This window comes from Mesoplodon mirus (genome assembly GCF_964341445.2).
Source record: "Mesoplodon mirus genome assembly, chromosome: 2".
NCBI lineage: Eukaryota > Metazoa > Chordata > Mammalia > Artiodactyla > Ziphiidae > Mesoplodon > Mesoplodon mirus.
In genome coordinates this window covers 126,391,171-126,405,695 of record NC_138977.1, presented here as the reverse complement: position 1 = coordinate 126,405,695, position 14,525 = coordinate 126,391,171, and the positions used below count along the sequence as shown (strand labels likewise).

Below are 14,525 nucleotides of genomic sequence, written 5' to 3'. Positions count from 1 at the left end.
AGGCGGGGGCAGAAGCTGGTTGCTGGCGTGAGTGGACAGATGCTCTGGTCACCCTGCAGAGGGGCCAAGTGACCAGGCTGCCTGGTTCAGACCCCTGCTGTGCCCTTTTCCTGCCTGACCCGGGCAGCTGGTTCATGTCACTGGTCCTGTTTCCCCACCTGCGAACTGGAGGCCTACCTACCTTGTAGGGCAGCTGTGAGCGCGAAATGACTTGGTCCCTGGCTCAGAGGGAGCTCTTGGTGACATTAGCCGTCCCTGGTCCTGCTGATGGTGAGGTGGTGTTTCTGCACCTCCTAGAGACCCACTCCCCGGAGACGTCCCTGCCATCCCTGCTCCTTCCCTCCCGTTGTCTCTCCCAAGCAGCCTCAGGCCCTGATGATCTGCTCAATCCAGGCCCTGCACTGGGGTCCCAGAGGTGACCGACCCCCCTCCCGGGGTAGGTCCCAGGCTGTGTCGGGCATCCTGGGAGCTGAGGTTGCTACTCAGAGGGCTCCAGCCGTGGCGGGGTGTTGTCCCCCACCAGGGAATACTGACTGGGGCCCCATGCCAGCTGCATCACCTGTTCCATCCCATTTTACGGAGGCAGATGCTAAGGCCGGCGTCCCTGCCCTGCCACGTCCAGGGCTCGCCCTGTAGGCGCGTGGCGTGGAATTCATGGAACGGAGCCTCGCCAGCTCTGCCCCTCACGCCGTCTGGGGCTTCAGGGTAGGCAGCAGTGGGGAGGCGCCAGAGGAAGGTGGGAGCACGCTCCCCTCGGTGTTTAGACCCTCTCTCTGCGCAGCCAGAGATCTGGGACACTGACATTCCCTGGGGACCTGCTGTGTGACAGTCCACGGAAGCCCGGTGCATATCCCTACATCTTCCCTATGCCAGGAGCAGCCCTGCTTGTTGACCAACTGCCTGCAGGCCCCGGGCTCAGTGGAGCCGGTGTTGTTAGCCCATTTCCTAGATGGGGAGACTGAGGCTCAGAGGGGTCGGCCTCCTGCCCACAGTCAGGCAGATGTACGTGGGGACTGGACTTGAGGTTAGAATCCTGGTCTGTCTGGCTCCAGGGCAGGAAGTGCCTGCTGTATTGTCATGGGTCTGACACTCACGGGCCTCCTGACTCATCCTCGCAGATGGCAAGTCAGATCATGGGCCCCTCTTTGTGGCTGTGAAATGGGTCTAGACTTACTGACCTGGCTGAGGCCACAGCCAGGAGGTGGCACAGCTGGGATTCGACCCTGGGCCTGGTGGACGCCAAGCCCAGGCCCTGGCTCTGATCCTTTCCCCCCGGCCCACTGCGGCGGCCGACCCCCAGCCCAGTCCTTAACCCCCCCGCTGCTCGCCTCCCCGCAGACACCCTCTGTTTGGCCGCAACGTGCCCCTGTCCAGTGGCTCAGGCTTCATCATGTCGGAGGCTGGCTTGATCGTCACCAACGCCCACGTGGTGTCCAGCACCAACACCGTCTCGGGCCGGCAGCAGCTCAAGGTGCAGCTGCAGAATGGTGACACCTACGAGGCCACCATCAAAGACATCGACAAGAAGTCGGACATCGCCACCATCAAGATCCACCCCAAGGTGAGTGGGCGGCGGGGGAGGGGGGAGCCCTTCCCGGACCCCGGGGCTCTGAGACGCGCTGGCCCAGCCCTCCCGTCGGACACTAGGAGGAACTGAGACCCCCAGGGACCGGCGATGTGTCCCCAGTCTTGGGTCTAGTCAGACTAGAACCCGGGCGTCCGGACATCACCCTGCGCTTCCCCTGAGCCACCCATGCAGGGCAGAGCCGGCTCTGTGCTGCCCATAGCCACTCCCACACGGAGGGTCTCCGAGGCCCAGGACACTTCCGTTGTCCCCCCCGGGCCCATTCCTGGGGATGCCGCTGTCCCCGTGGGGGTGACAGAGGCCAGTGGGGAGCACTTGGGATACTTGTCCCCCTCCATCCCCCCACTTGCACACCGGCACCCCAGCTGAGCAGGCAGACCTACCCCAGGGCCACAATGCTCCTCCGTGGCTACCACGGGCCATTTCTGGGAGGCCAGCCTGTGCACACCCCCCAATCCCCACCATAGCCCTTGGCGGGAGGGACGCCAGTGTCCGGCTATTTCAGAGGGGAAACTGAGGCCTGGGGAGTCAGGTGATTGCCCGAGGTCAGTCTAACCAAGGGCAGGTTGGGCCCACTCGGCTAAGTTCTAGACTCCCTCCAGTGAGCTTCTGGTCGTCCAGCGCTGTGGTCACGACTCTGTGGGCCACTGCGGGCTCACCTACGGTGACCTGTGCCCTGTCTATGCCATGATGTCCCTGAGGGCCGGGCCCATCTGGGCTGGCGAGTCCAACTTGGCTGAGTCTGAACCTGGCTTCTGCTCTTTCTGAATAAAGTTGCCAGCACTTGAGATGATGGGTCTTTTGCAAGGAGGTGTCCTCTTGCCCCATCACGGGAGAGGAGGTTTAGTGGCTCCACGCCACTATCCTAACGGAGACCCTTGCCCACTTTTGAGCCCTTTCCCCGTAGTTACTGAGTCTGGGAACACCACCTCCATTTTAAAGACGAGAAAACTGGGGCTGGGGGAGGAGGGATGTACTCAAGGACAGAGGCTGGCGCACTTTCTTTTTTTTTTTTTTTTTTTTTTTTTTTTTTTTTGCGATATGCGGGCCTCTCACTGTTGTGGCCTCCCCCGTTGCGGAGCACAGGCTCCGGATGCGCAGGCTCAGCGACCATGGCTCACGGGCCCAGCTGCTCCGCGGCATATGGGATCCTCCCAGACCGGGGCACGAACCCGTATCCCCTGCATCGGCAGGCGGACTCTCAACCACTGCGCCACCAGGGAGGCCCTGGCGCACTTTCTGTGAAGCGCCAGGTAGTATATGATTATACTTCGCGGGCCCTGTGGTCTCTGTAGCAACTGCTCTGCACTGGACTGGGAAAATAGCCACAGGCCAGACGGCTGGGCTGTGGTCCAAGAAAAGATTATTTACAGAAGAGGCTGCTGGATTGGGCTGGATTTGCCCAAGGGCCACAGTTTGTGACCCCTGCCCAAGGACCGCTGTGGGGAGAGGCAGAGCTGGATGAGACCCCAGGTCTGGCTGTCTCCGGGTCTCTCCCCTTCCAGGCACTGGAATCCCAGGGGGGGCAGGGGTGCACCCCAGCAGCCACCTGGGGCCAAAGATGCCAGGAGAGTCAGTAAGACCCAGGTGCCCTGGTGCCCAGAGATGCCCAGCGCCTGCAGCGGTTCTCCTGACAGCAGGTCTGCCTCTTAGCCTCCGAGCCCTGCACGTGGCATCAAACCAAGCTTTGGGGAAAGCTGCCGACCCACGTTGTCCCTCTGGGTCCTCACCCCGATTGCAGCGCCTGGTTCCTCCACCTGGGACCCTTTGTGCCACTTACTGTGGCTTCGCCATCCAGCAGCACAGAAGGTGGCGCGTCGAGACCCCACGTCCCCACGTGGGCACAGCTGCTTGGTGTCTCCTTAACCTGCCCAGAGGTCCCCTCACTCCGTTTACAGGCGTTTACCTTTCCACCTTTATCGAGAGCTGCTATGAAAAACGGGAAAATTCTTATTTGACGTGGTGGCACTGAATAAAAAGGGGAAACTCCTGACATGGGAGCAGAGAGCAGAGGCCAGATGGAACCCACGGTGCCGAGGGTGCACAGTGCGGAATCCTGCCCCCCGACTTCCAGAGTTAGCCGAGGCCCCTGTGATCTGAGCGCGGCCATCTTTGGGGCTTTTCTTCCTTTTTCCATTGTGTAGTTTAGAAGCTTTACTCCGCTGCACAATTAGCACATGGATTTCATGTTATTTAGTTCACCTGGAAGTTTGCTTCCTGTAGTTGCCTTTGTCACTGACACACCATTGGCGGGGAAACTCCAGCACCTTGTAGAGAAGACTTTTATCTGGAAATAAGAACAGACCCACAGGAAGCTGCAGAAGTGGTGCTGAGGGGTCCCACATGCCGCTCCTCCCCCCGGGGTGACATCTGACATGAGGGGTGCAACATCAAAACCAGGAAACCCTCCAAGTTCACGGGCATCCCCTCCTCTGAGCTTGCTCCCTGCAGCTTCCAGAACATGGAGACAAATAAGGCATGGCCCCTCTCAGAGCTCCCAGTCCAGCTGCGGAGTCAGACAGACAGACAGACAGACAGACAGACAGACAGGCTCTGCTGGCTCCAGGAGTAAACAGGAGAGGAGAGTGCGGGTGTCCTCGGTGTGCAGGGGCGGGATGGGGATGCAGAACGTGGTTAAGTCGCTTTATCTGTCTGGCCTCAGCTTCCCTGTGTGTCTGTGTTGGGAGATCAGGCTGAGCTGCATCGGATTCCAAAACCAGTGTCGCGGGTCCCCACTGGGCTCCAGGGCTTGAGCAGACCCCATTCCACACATCAGTGTGTGCATTTTCCGGGTGCTGCTGTCCATGGCTTTTGTCGGATTTTCAGAGGGATCTGGGACTATTGAACCACTGGGCTCAGTGACCTCGGAGGCCGTGCCCGGCTTGACCCTCTGTGCGGACCCCTGAGGCCTGCCCTAGGGAGACCTATGGTCACTGGGGGGCTGAGCCTCTGCTCTGTGAATGCCAGCCCTGGGTCTCGTGGCCACCACGGGGCAGCCAGACTTGCCTTGGTCTGCAGCCCTGACGGCTCTGCCCAGCTGCTCCAGGGACCACCCTGCCGGGAGCCTGGACGTGATCTGGCTCTGGTCCCACCAAAGGCCGACAGCTGAGCCTCCCTCCCCGTGTCCTCCCCACCTCCCCCCAGAAAAAGCTCCCGGCGCTGTCGCTGGGCCACTCGGCAGACCTGCGGCCCGGCGAGTTTGTGGTGGCCATCGGTAGCCCCTTCGCCCTGCAGAATACCGTGACCACAGGCATCGTCAGCACGGCCCAGCGGGACGGCCGGGAGCTGGGCCTCCGGGACTCGGACATGGACTACATCCAGACGGACGCCATCATCAACGTGAGCTTCCACCATAGCCACGGGGCTCTGTCCCCAGAGCCCTCTCCATCACTGGATGCATCCAGTGGCTAGAAAGTTCTTTCTTTAGGTTAAGTGGAGCTCTGACTCCCTGTGACTTCTACCCATGGGTGCCAGGCTGGCCCTGGGAGTTAGAGGCTGCTGCCCTGACCCGGGACAGCCCTTCAGGGATGTAGAGGCATAGCCAAGGCCCCTGAAGTATCTTTGCCCAAATGCACACCCCAGTCAACATTGATTATTACTATTATTACTTTTATGTTGGACGGCACCTTTTGCATTCACAAAGCACTTTGATGCCCGGCGCCTGCCTCTCTGGCTTTGCCGTGGTTCATACCCTCTTCTGGAAGCGTTAGTCTTTGAGAGACTCCTCGAGGCTGGTGGGATGAGAAATGGTGCCCCATCCTGCATTCGCCTGGTGCAGCCCCTCCTGTGGACGTGAGGCTGGAGGGAGTCCATGAGGTCTGTGCAGACAGCACTGGGCAGGTCAGACCCTGATGATCAGACGGCCGTGCACTTGGCCTCTGTGGGCCTCAGTTTTCTTATCTATGAAATGGGGGACAGTGACGAGTCCTTTCGACGTTGTCCGGGGATGACATTCAATTACATGTTTCTGTGCTGGTTGGAATGGTAGTTGGAAGAAAAAGCTTCAGGAACCCTCGGGGTCGGGGGGCTCAGGGCACAGCTAATGTCGAATTTCTTCCCCCTGCAGTACGGGAACTCCGGGGGACCGCTGGTGAACCTGGTAAGTGTCCCCTAGAGCAGGGGCCTCGAGTTTTCGGGGGCTCTGCTCACATGGCGGGTGAGGCACAGCCTCGAGGCAGGCGTGGGACCCAGAACACAGCCAACAGCCTGGAGGCCCAGAAGGAAGATATGACCCCGAGCATGTGCTGCCCCGTGCCCCCAGGGGAGCTGGGCCTGTCAGAGGAGTGAGGGACGCCCCGAGAACAGCAGCCCAGGCCGGGGCTGTGTGCCTGTGGTGGACCTGGGGCAGGGGACACAGGTTGGGGACGAGTCACCCCCTCTGGGTCCCCCTGTTGTCATGTTGACAGGAGACGAGATGGGCATGTCATCACGCACCTCGGCGCCTAGGCTCCCTGGGTTTGGTCCCTGCGTCTGGGCCGCGTAAGGATAGACCAGGCCAGCTGAGGTCCAGCCCTCTCTAAGACACAGATGCCTGTTCCCCAAGTGCCAGATCTCAGGGGAACGCCTTAGCCTTGCCATTCAGGCAGTACTCGGGAGGGGGTACCATCCAAGGAGGGGGTCAGGCAGGGACACACCCAAGCACAGTGTGAGGAGCAGGGAGGGCTCCAGAGGGACATCGGGCCGGGGGACCTGGCAGCTGACGTGGGACCAGGGAGGGCTTCCTGGAGATGAGAGCATCTCATCTGGGCTGTGGAGATGGAGGGTTTGGGTGGATGGGGACATGCAGGAGAAAGATATTCCAGGGAGAGGGCAGAGCACGGGCACGGCAGGGAGGTGTACAGGCAGGTGTCGCTGCTGGAGCAGCAGGAGGGAAACAGTGCAAGGAGGCTGGTGCCATGTCCTGACACGGAGGGTGCGTCTCCCCACGCCCTGACAAGCCCTAGGCTCTTCCAGCAGTGCTGAGGCCATAGCGCTGGTGTTCAAGAAAGCTCGAGTGGGAGGACCTTAGGCCGGAGGTCAGGAGGCCACGCCCTGTGGTCCAGGCGGAGGGGGATGGGCATACAGGGCCGATGAGGGACTCTCCGACCCTGGATCCTCTCCTCGCCTGGTCCTCCCACCTCACGGCTCCTGGGGAACAGGTGGGGATGGGCACTTGGGGGACCAGGCAGGCGAAGCATGCCTTTGTCCAAAGCTCTGCGGCAGGTTCCAGAGGAGACCCCTGGTGACCAGGCCAGGCCTTGGCCTGGGTGTCGTGTGCAGGTGTCACCCCCGAGGTGAACGGGAGAGCCAGGGCAGGGGTGCCTGCCAGGCTGAGAGAGGGGCTAGGTCCAGGAGAGAGGCCTCAGGCTGCAGATCCAGCCAAGCTGCACCAGCCTCGTGGCGGGCAGGTCAGGTCAGGGTGGGAGCCCAGCTCCAAAGGGACAGAAAGGAGGGGGGGATGCTGGGGGCGGCCCTGGGCCCACTTGCCCCACCCTGCTTCTAGAAGGAGGGGATGGGGGGCGTCCCACAGTCCTCATCACGTCCCTCTTGGCTCCAGCCCCTCAGAATGCTGCCTGGGGGTGTCCCCAGTCAGCGGGCTCTGCTTCTCAGGGGCAGACTGCAAGCTTCCCCGGCCGACACTCTCCAGCGATGGGGGCAGGGTCAGCTTTGGAGGCAAATGGCGGGAGAGGTGGGGGTCCCTGACCCAGGTGTGAACCCCAGAGCACCTTTTCGTAGCTTCTCAGGGAGGGTGCTGATGGCCAGGGTCACCTCTGGGAGCCGAGCCGCGGACACGCTGCTCTGCCGCTGAGGGCAGAGGTCGCTTGGGCTCCCCGAGTGACCACCTGCTCTGATCACCTGCCCAGGACGGTGAGGTCATTGGCATCAACACGCTCAAGGTTGCGGCCGGCATCTCCTTTGCCATCCCCTCAGACCGCATCACGCGCTTCCTCACGGAGTTCCAGGACAAGCACGGCAAAGGTACGGAGCTCCAACGTGGAGGCAGGGAGGCTGTCCCGGGGCTGAGCCCACAGCCTCCAGCTGGGCCAGGAGATCCTGCGGTGCTGTGTGCCCACGCTCACTCCTGACCCAGTCCTGAGACCCCCGCCTCGGGATACCTCAGCCTCTTGCAGGTCTTCCACTTCATGGCCACGTTCACCCCTACCCCTCCAGGCTGGCCCCTCTGGCTGGGGATCATCAACCTCACCTCCCACCTCCAGGGGTTTGGCCCCTGGGCTTCACTTGTCTGGGCTGCTCCGTAGTTGTCAGAACCCAGTGCTTCCTTCCTTCCATCCACTCACCCAACCACCCACCCATCTGCCCATCCACCCACCCATCCCTTCACCCACCAACACACCCATCCCTTCACCCACCAACACACCCATCCCTTCACCCACCAACACACCCCATCCAATCATCCATTCTTCTGCCCACCCACCCATCCATGCACCCACTCATCCATCCATCCATCCATCCATCCACTCATCCCTTCATCCATCTATCCTTCCTTCCTTCCTTCCTTTTCCTTCTTTCTTTCCTTCCATCCCTCCTTCCTTCTGTTCATCCATCCACCTATTCACCCTTCCTTCCTTCTACCTATCCACCTGCCCATCCACGAGTCCTCCCTCTTTCAGCCCTCTGGCCATGCAGACTGCCAGGCAGCGTAGCCTCTCCTCCGGGGGAGCGGAGCCCGAGGTCCTGATCCTTGGACATTACCCTCTTCTCATCCTCCATCTCCTACACCCATCCACATAGGCATGTCCAGCCCACCCTGCCTGCTTCCAGATGGCCACTAGCATCCATTTGGGAGAGGCCTTGACAAGGCCAGGTGACTGTTCCCTGTCCCTGGTAAGGACAGGCCAGCTGCTTTCCCAAAGTCGGTAGTCACGGCCACTCTCCAGAGGAGAGCCACGTTTCTGATCTCAGGACCTTTCCTGGCGGCCTCCACCTTCCCACCATTCTCTTCACCTGAGCAACTTCTCCTTCTGCCCAATTTGTCTCCCATGACCCCTCCCCTCGTGGCCAGTGCCCAGACCTGACTCAGCCCTACTGCTCACACCTTCACATTGCTCCCTATCTCCTCCCAGCCCCTTCGCCAGCAGTCCACTGAGGGCAGGGGGACTTCTTCATGCTTGCCCCATCCTGCACGCCCCCACCAGCCAAGTATACAGACTCTAGTACAGCCCAGACCAGGGCTAAGAGGACTGGTCCCATGAAGAACTGCAGTTGAGGACCCCGTTTGGTTCATCCATGTCCCTTATGTGAAGACAGCCTGAAGCCAGGGCACAGCTGGTCTTCCCTAAAGAAGCTGAAGGCTTCTGTTGGCCAGGGGATCATCTCACCTCTTGAGCCCTTTTCTCCTTGGCTGCTAGGAAGCTCAGAACTTGATCCAGGGCTGCACCTTCATACCACACTTGGTTTTTTTCTCTAATAACCAAGTTTTCCAGTTAAATTTTCCTCTGCTCCAGGGGTGCGTTTGACTTTGGCCACCTTCCTGGAAATCAGTGGGGCTGTACTTGGCACAGATTGAGCTGTGAGGTGACTGATTTGTTGGAAATGGGGTGATAAGATCCTCTTCTTTTTTCTCTCTTCCTCTGTTGTTGTACAGGGACTGTCCCATCCTTTGTTGTACGGGGACTGTCCCCATCAGCACTGACCTCACCCCAGGCCCCAGGGAACACTCGTCCTCTGTCCCCAGAGCTGTCACCTCCCTGAGGACATGTGGATTAATGAAAGAGCCCAACAAATTTTAGCTGAATGACTGAATTTATAATTTTAAAGCCTTCTGAAATTGACTGATGTTCACTTTTAGGTTTTTTTTTTTTTAAATAAAAATACCAAATCATCCAAACCCAGTTAATCTAAATTTCTTTAAGACTAGCCATCTTTTTATTATAGTGAGGAGATGTTAGTTAAGGTGCATTTCTTGTTTCCATCTAGGGGTTGGAGGGCAGAGGCCTCCGGGGGACTTTCAAGGTAAGAGTGGCCCCAGGAGTGTCTGGGGGTTCAGCCAGCCTTAGGACTAACGTGTACCCACAGCGGGTGATTGAGTTAGTGGGCTGGGCCATCCTAGGTGTCCACCCAGAAGGTGCTCAGATAGTACACAGACTTATGCCCAGGACTGAGGAGCAGAAAAACAATGGTTCAGCTCAACTCCCTGAGTCATGTGTGACCCTGGACTATTCCTGTCCTTCCTGGAAGCCTCAGAGACTTGGAGAGGGAGGAAAGGGAAGAGGGCCAGTTATGTTTACACATAAGTCTAACCCTGATCACACTCGCCACTGTCATTCAACATGGTCTAGGAAGTCCTAGCCATAATAATTAAATAAAAAAAATAAGAGGACTCTAATGGCAGAGGAAAAAGGAAAACTGTCACTCTGTAGATGACATGATACTCTATATAGAAAATGCTGAAGGCGACACCCAAAAACAAATAGTACCTGTCAGAAAACTCAGTTAAGTTGCAGGATACAACATTAATCTACAGAGTCCATTTCGGGGAGACAAGAGTCGATGCCGGAGACCAGTTAGGGGCCCACAGCAGCCTTTCTGGTGGCCAGGCTCGGGGGTGGCAGGTGTGGGGTGAGGGCTGGTTGGGTCCGGGATCTATTTTGAACTTGGAGCCAATAGGACCCACTGGACCGTGGGGTGTCAACTATAAACCGACACAGCGAAGGCCTGAGCAAGCGGGAGTGAGGGGCATTTCCTGGGATGGGGGCCCTGGGGCAAATCAGAGGTTAGTCTTGATGCTGAGAAGCCCAGATGTGAGCATCACTCTCGTGTCTGTTTGCTTGTTGAAGTGAGAGTCAGTTCATGTGGCGTACAGTTGACCATGTGAAAGTGTACCCTTGGGTGCATTTCTCCTTCCCCGGAGAGCATCCGCCCCCTTCAGGCAATCACTTCCCCTCCCCACCCGCACTGTTGTTTTGTTACCGTCTTTGATGTACTTGCCTCACTTTGTATCAGCGTGGTTCTGTGACATGTTTAGAAAGAAACAGGGCACCCAGCCTCCCTCCAAGCCTTGTTTCCAGCATCGGACACGCATCACATAGGTGTTTCCAATAAGGACGGGAAGACGAAGGGTTGCAGTTACGATTCTGTTTCTGGAGACCCGCGAGTGGGCGGGGCCCGCTGCTCCAGGGTCGGTGGAGGGTGAGGAATCTCCTGCCCCAGGAGATCTAACAGGACAGCCACTGGCCTCAGGTGACCCTGGGCTACGCTTCTCGAAGCTGCGGGTTTCTTCCTCTCTGGTAAGCATGACCTTGGGACTGTGAGCGAAGCTGACCAGTGGCCAGTACTCATGCCGGGAGCAGGATGGAGGGCTGAGGCCTCTGTGCCCGGGCCCCACCCCTTTCCTCTGAGGACCTCATCCAGTCTTGTGGATTTAAGTGCCATCTAGAGAGTGACTTCCCCAAATTTACATCTCCAGCCTGACCCTCTCCCCAAACCCTAGACTCAGATGTACAACTGCTTGTCACCCCCACACACACACACAATCTGTGCGTCCCCATCACCATTCCCCTACTCAGTTACGGCAGCTCCATCCTTCCAGATTTTCCACCTGCATCCAATCCATCAGCCAGCCCCGCTGGCCCTACCTTGGGGATCTGTCCATCCCCTACTGCCCTCTTACCATCTCCAGGTCCACCCCCCCAAGCCAGCCACCAGGGACACTCACCTCCTCTCTGCTCTTCTATCCCTGCCTTTGCCCCCCACAGACTCTTCCCACTGCCAGAGGAGCTTCTTTCAAAATTTAAGGCAGACCGTGGTGTGTCTCTGTGCAAACCCTCCCCAGGCTCCACCTCACTGGGAGTAAAACCCAAAGCCCACCAGATCGATGGGGTCAGGGCTCCCACGTGCTCTGACCTCATCTCCCATAGGGTTCCACCCTCTGGGACATCCATCAATCTTCCTTGGTGAAATGTCTGTTGACATAATTTGCCCATTTTTAAAATTGGAGTTGTCCGTGTTCTTAAGTTTTGAGAATTCTTTATACATTCTGGATAGGATCTCTTTGTCAGATAAATGAATGGCAAATATTTTCTCCTGGTGGCTTGTCTTTTCATTCTCTTAAGAGCAGAAGTTTTGTAAATTTTGATGAAGTCTAATTTACCAATTTTTGTAAATGGATTGTGAGTCTAGTGTTATATCAAAGAAATCTTTGCTAACCAAAGGTCCAGGAAGGTTTTCTCTTACATTTTCTTCCAAAGGTTTTACTTTGTGAGGTTTTAGACTTAGGACTATTATGTGCGTTGGATTAATTTTTTAAAATAGTGCCAAATATGAATCAAGTTATTTTTTCTTTTCTTGCTTTGGATATTCAGTTGTTCCAGCATCATTTGTTGAAAAGGCTGCCCTTCTTTACTGAATCACCTTTGTGCCTGTGTCAAAAACAAGATGAGTATATTCTGTTCCACTTGTCTTTTTGTCCCTCTTTATACCAACATTACTGTCCTCTTTACTGTAGCTTTACAATGAGTCTTGAAGTCAGTCTTCCCGCAGGTCTTCCTTTTCAAAGTTGCTTTGGTTCTTCTAAATCCTCTGCATTTCCGTACAAATTTTAGAATCAGCTAGTCAATTTCTACCCCCCCCAAAAAAACCCCTGCTGGTATTTTGATTGGGATGTGCTGAATCTATAGATTGATTTGGGGAAAATTGTCATTTTACCTATATTAAATCTTCTGGCCCCTGAACAGAGATACCTCCTCACTATTTAGGTCTTCTCTGATTTCTCTCAGCAGAGTCTTCTAGTTTTCGGAGCACAGGTTTTACACATCTTTCATCAGATTTATTCCTAAGTATTTTGTAATTTTGATGCTATTCAAAATTATTCTTCTATATTTCAATGTCTGATTGTTTGTTACTAGAATATGCAAATAAAATTGATTTTTGTATGTTGATCATAAGAGATCCTGCAACTTTGATAACTCACTGATTAGTTCTTTTTAGTAGATTCCATCAGGTTTTCTAAATAGATGATTATGCAGTCTGTGAATAAAGACAGTTTTACTTCTTCCTTTCCAATCTGAATGCTTTTTTTTATTGCCTGGCTAGACCCTTCTATAAAAATATTGAATAAAAGTAGTGAGAGTGGACATCCTTGCCTCCTAACTGGTGTTAGGGAGAAATCTTCAGTTTGTCACCATTAAGTATGATGTTAACTAAAGGCTTTTCATAGATGTTCATTATCAGGTTGAAAAAGATCCCTTTTATTTGTAGTTGTTACTAGGAGTAGATGTGAGATTTTGTCAGATGCTTTTTCTGCATCTTTTGAGATGCTAGTTTTCCTTTTTAGTCTGTTAATATGGTAAATTTCATTGGTTGGTTTTTAAATATTAAACCGTCCTTGCATTCCTGGAATAAACCTCACTTAGTCATGACGTATTTTCCTTTTTATATGTTGTTGGATTTGATATGCTGAAAACATTTAAAGATTTTTTTCTCATGTATCTTCATGAAGGATATTGATGTAGTTTTCTTTTCTGGTTTTAGTATTGGGATAATGAGTTGAGAAGTTTTTTTTTTTGGGGGGGGTGGTTATTAGTTTCTGCTTTATAACAAAGTGAATCAGTCATACATATACATCTGTTCCCACATCCCTTCCCTCATGCATCTCCCTCCCTCCCACCCTCCCCATCCCACCCCTCCAGGCGGTCACAAAGCACCGAGCTGATCTCCCTGTGCTCTGCGGCTGCTTCCCACTAGCTATCTACCTTACGTTTGGTAGTGTATATATGTCCATGGAGTTGAGAAGTTGTTTAGGAAAAAAATTCCCTCTGTCAGTCTCTTCTGCTCTCAATTTTCTACTGTGATATTATTTCACTTCTAACACATCTGGTCAGCAGTGTGCGGGGTTTCCCCATGCCAAGCTGGGTGCCTTATAATTTAACTCAGTTCTGACACTGTCTACCTGGAGATAGCATCAGACCCCACAAGTTAAGGGCTCAGTCCTACAAGACTGCCCCTCTACCCTGCTTTCAGATGCCAATTGCACACCTGTGACTATAAATCGGAATTACCCATGATGCCCTTCTCGGGTTGGATCATTTGCTAGAGCAGGAAAACTGTTTACTCACTAGATGACCAATTTATTATGAAAGGATATGTCTGAGGAACAGCCTGATGAAAGAGATGAATAGGGCAAGGTATGGGGGAGGGGTATGGAGTCCTTGCTCTCTGGGTGCACTTTTCTCCCTGCATCTCCACATAGCCACCAACCCAGAAGCTCTTTGAACCCATCTTTTTGGGGTTTTATGGAGGCTCCATGACACAGGCATGATTGAATAAATCATTGGCCATTGGCAATTGATTCAACCTCTAGCTCCTCTCCCCTCCCCAGAGTCAGGGTAGGGAAGGCTGGGGCTGAAATTTCCAATCCTCTAATTGCATGGTTGTTTCCTCTGGCAACCAGCCCCCATCCTTAGGAGCTTTCCAAAAGTCACCTCATTAACATAAAGTCAAGTGTGATTGAAAGGGACTTGTTATGAGTAACAGAAACCCATTTCACCTTTATTGTTCTGGAACTATTTCAGGAACTGAGAGCAAAAGATGCCCCCTGTAGCCCTAATCACTTTAGGAACTTCCAGAAGTTTTAGGAGCTATGTGTTAGGAACTCTGGGCAAAGACCAAAATATATATTTCTTATCATAAGTCACAATGTCACAGAAGTACCATTTTCCATTTTCTAGAGCCACTTGTGTAGAATTGATATGATAGCTTCCTTAAACATTAGTTAGAATTCTCTTGTGAGACCATCTGGGTCTGAAGTTTCTTTGCAGAAAGATTTTTAACTACAATCTCAATTTCTTTAATAGATATAGGGCTATTGAGGTTATCTATTCTTTTTTTTTTCCTTTTTATTTATTTTTATTTTTTTTTTTGCTTTATAACAAATTTAATCAGTTATACATATACATATGTTCCCATATCCCCTCCCTTTTGCGTCTCCCTCCCACCCTCCCTA

At 54.4% G+C, this 14,525-nt stretch overlaps 1 protein-coding gene across 3 annotated transcripts in view; it reads left to right on the top strand.

Moving 5' to 3' along the window:
* Positions 1–14,525, top strand: part of HTRA3 (HtrA serine peptidase 3) — a 33,222-nt gene that overhangs the window by 13,125 nt on the left and 5,572 nt on the right. For 2 of the 3 annotated variants that reach the window (XM_082644623.1, XM_082644624.1), the window contains exons 3-7: positions 1,339–1,561; positions 4,730–4,924; positions 5,652–5,684; positions 7,429–7,543; positions 9,503–9,538. In XM_082644623.1, the coding sequence (XP_082500749.1) occupies positions 1,339–1,561; positions 4,730–4,924; positions 5,652–5,684; positions 7,429–7,543; positions 9,503–9,538 (602 nt within the window). The remainder of the gene's footprint in view (positions 1–1,338; positions 1,562–4,729; positions 4,925–5,651; positions 5,685–7,428; positions 7,544–9,502; positions 9,539–14,525) is intronic. The other variant, XM_082644625.1, reaches the window with a different exon arrangement.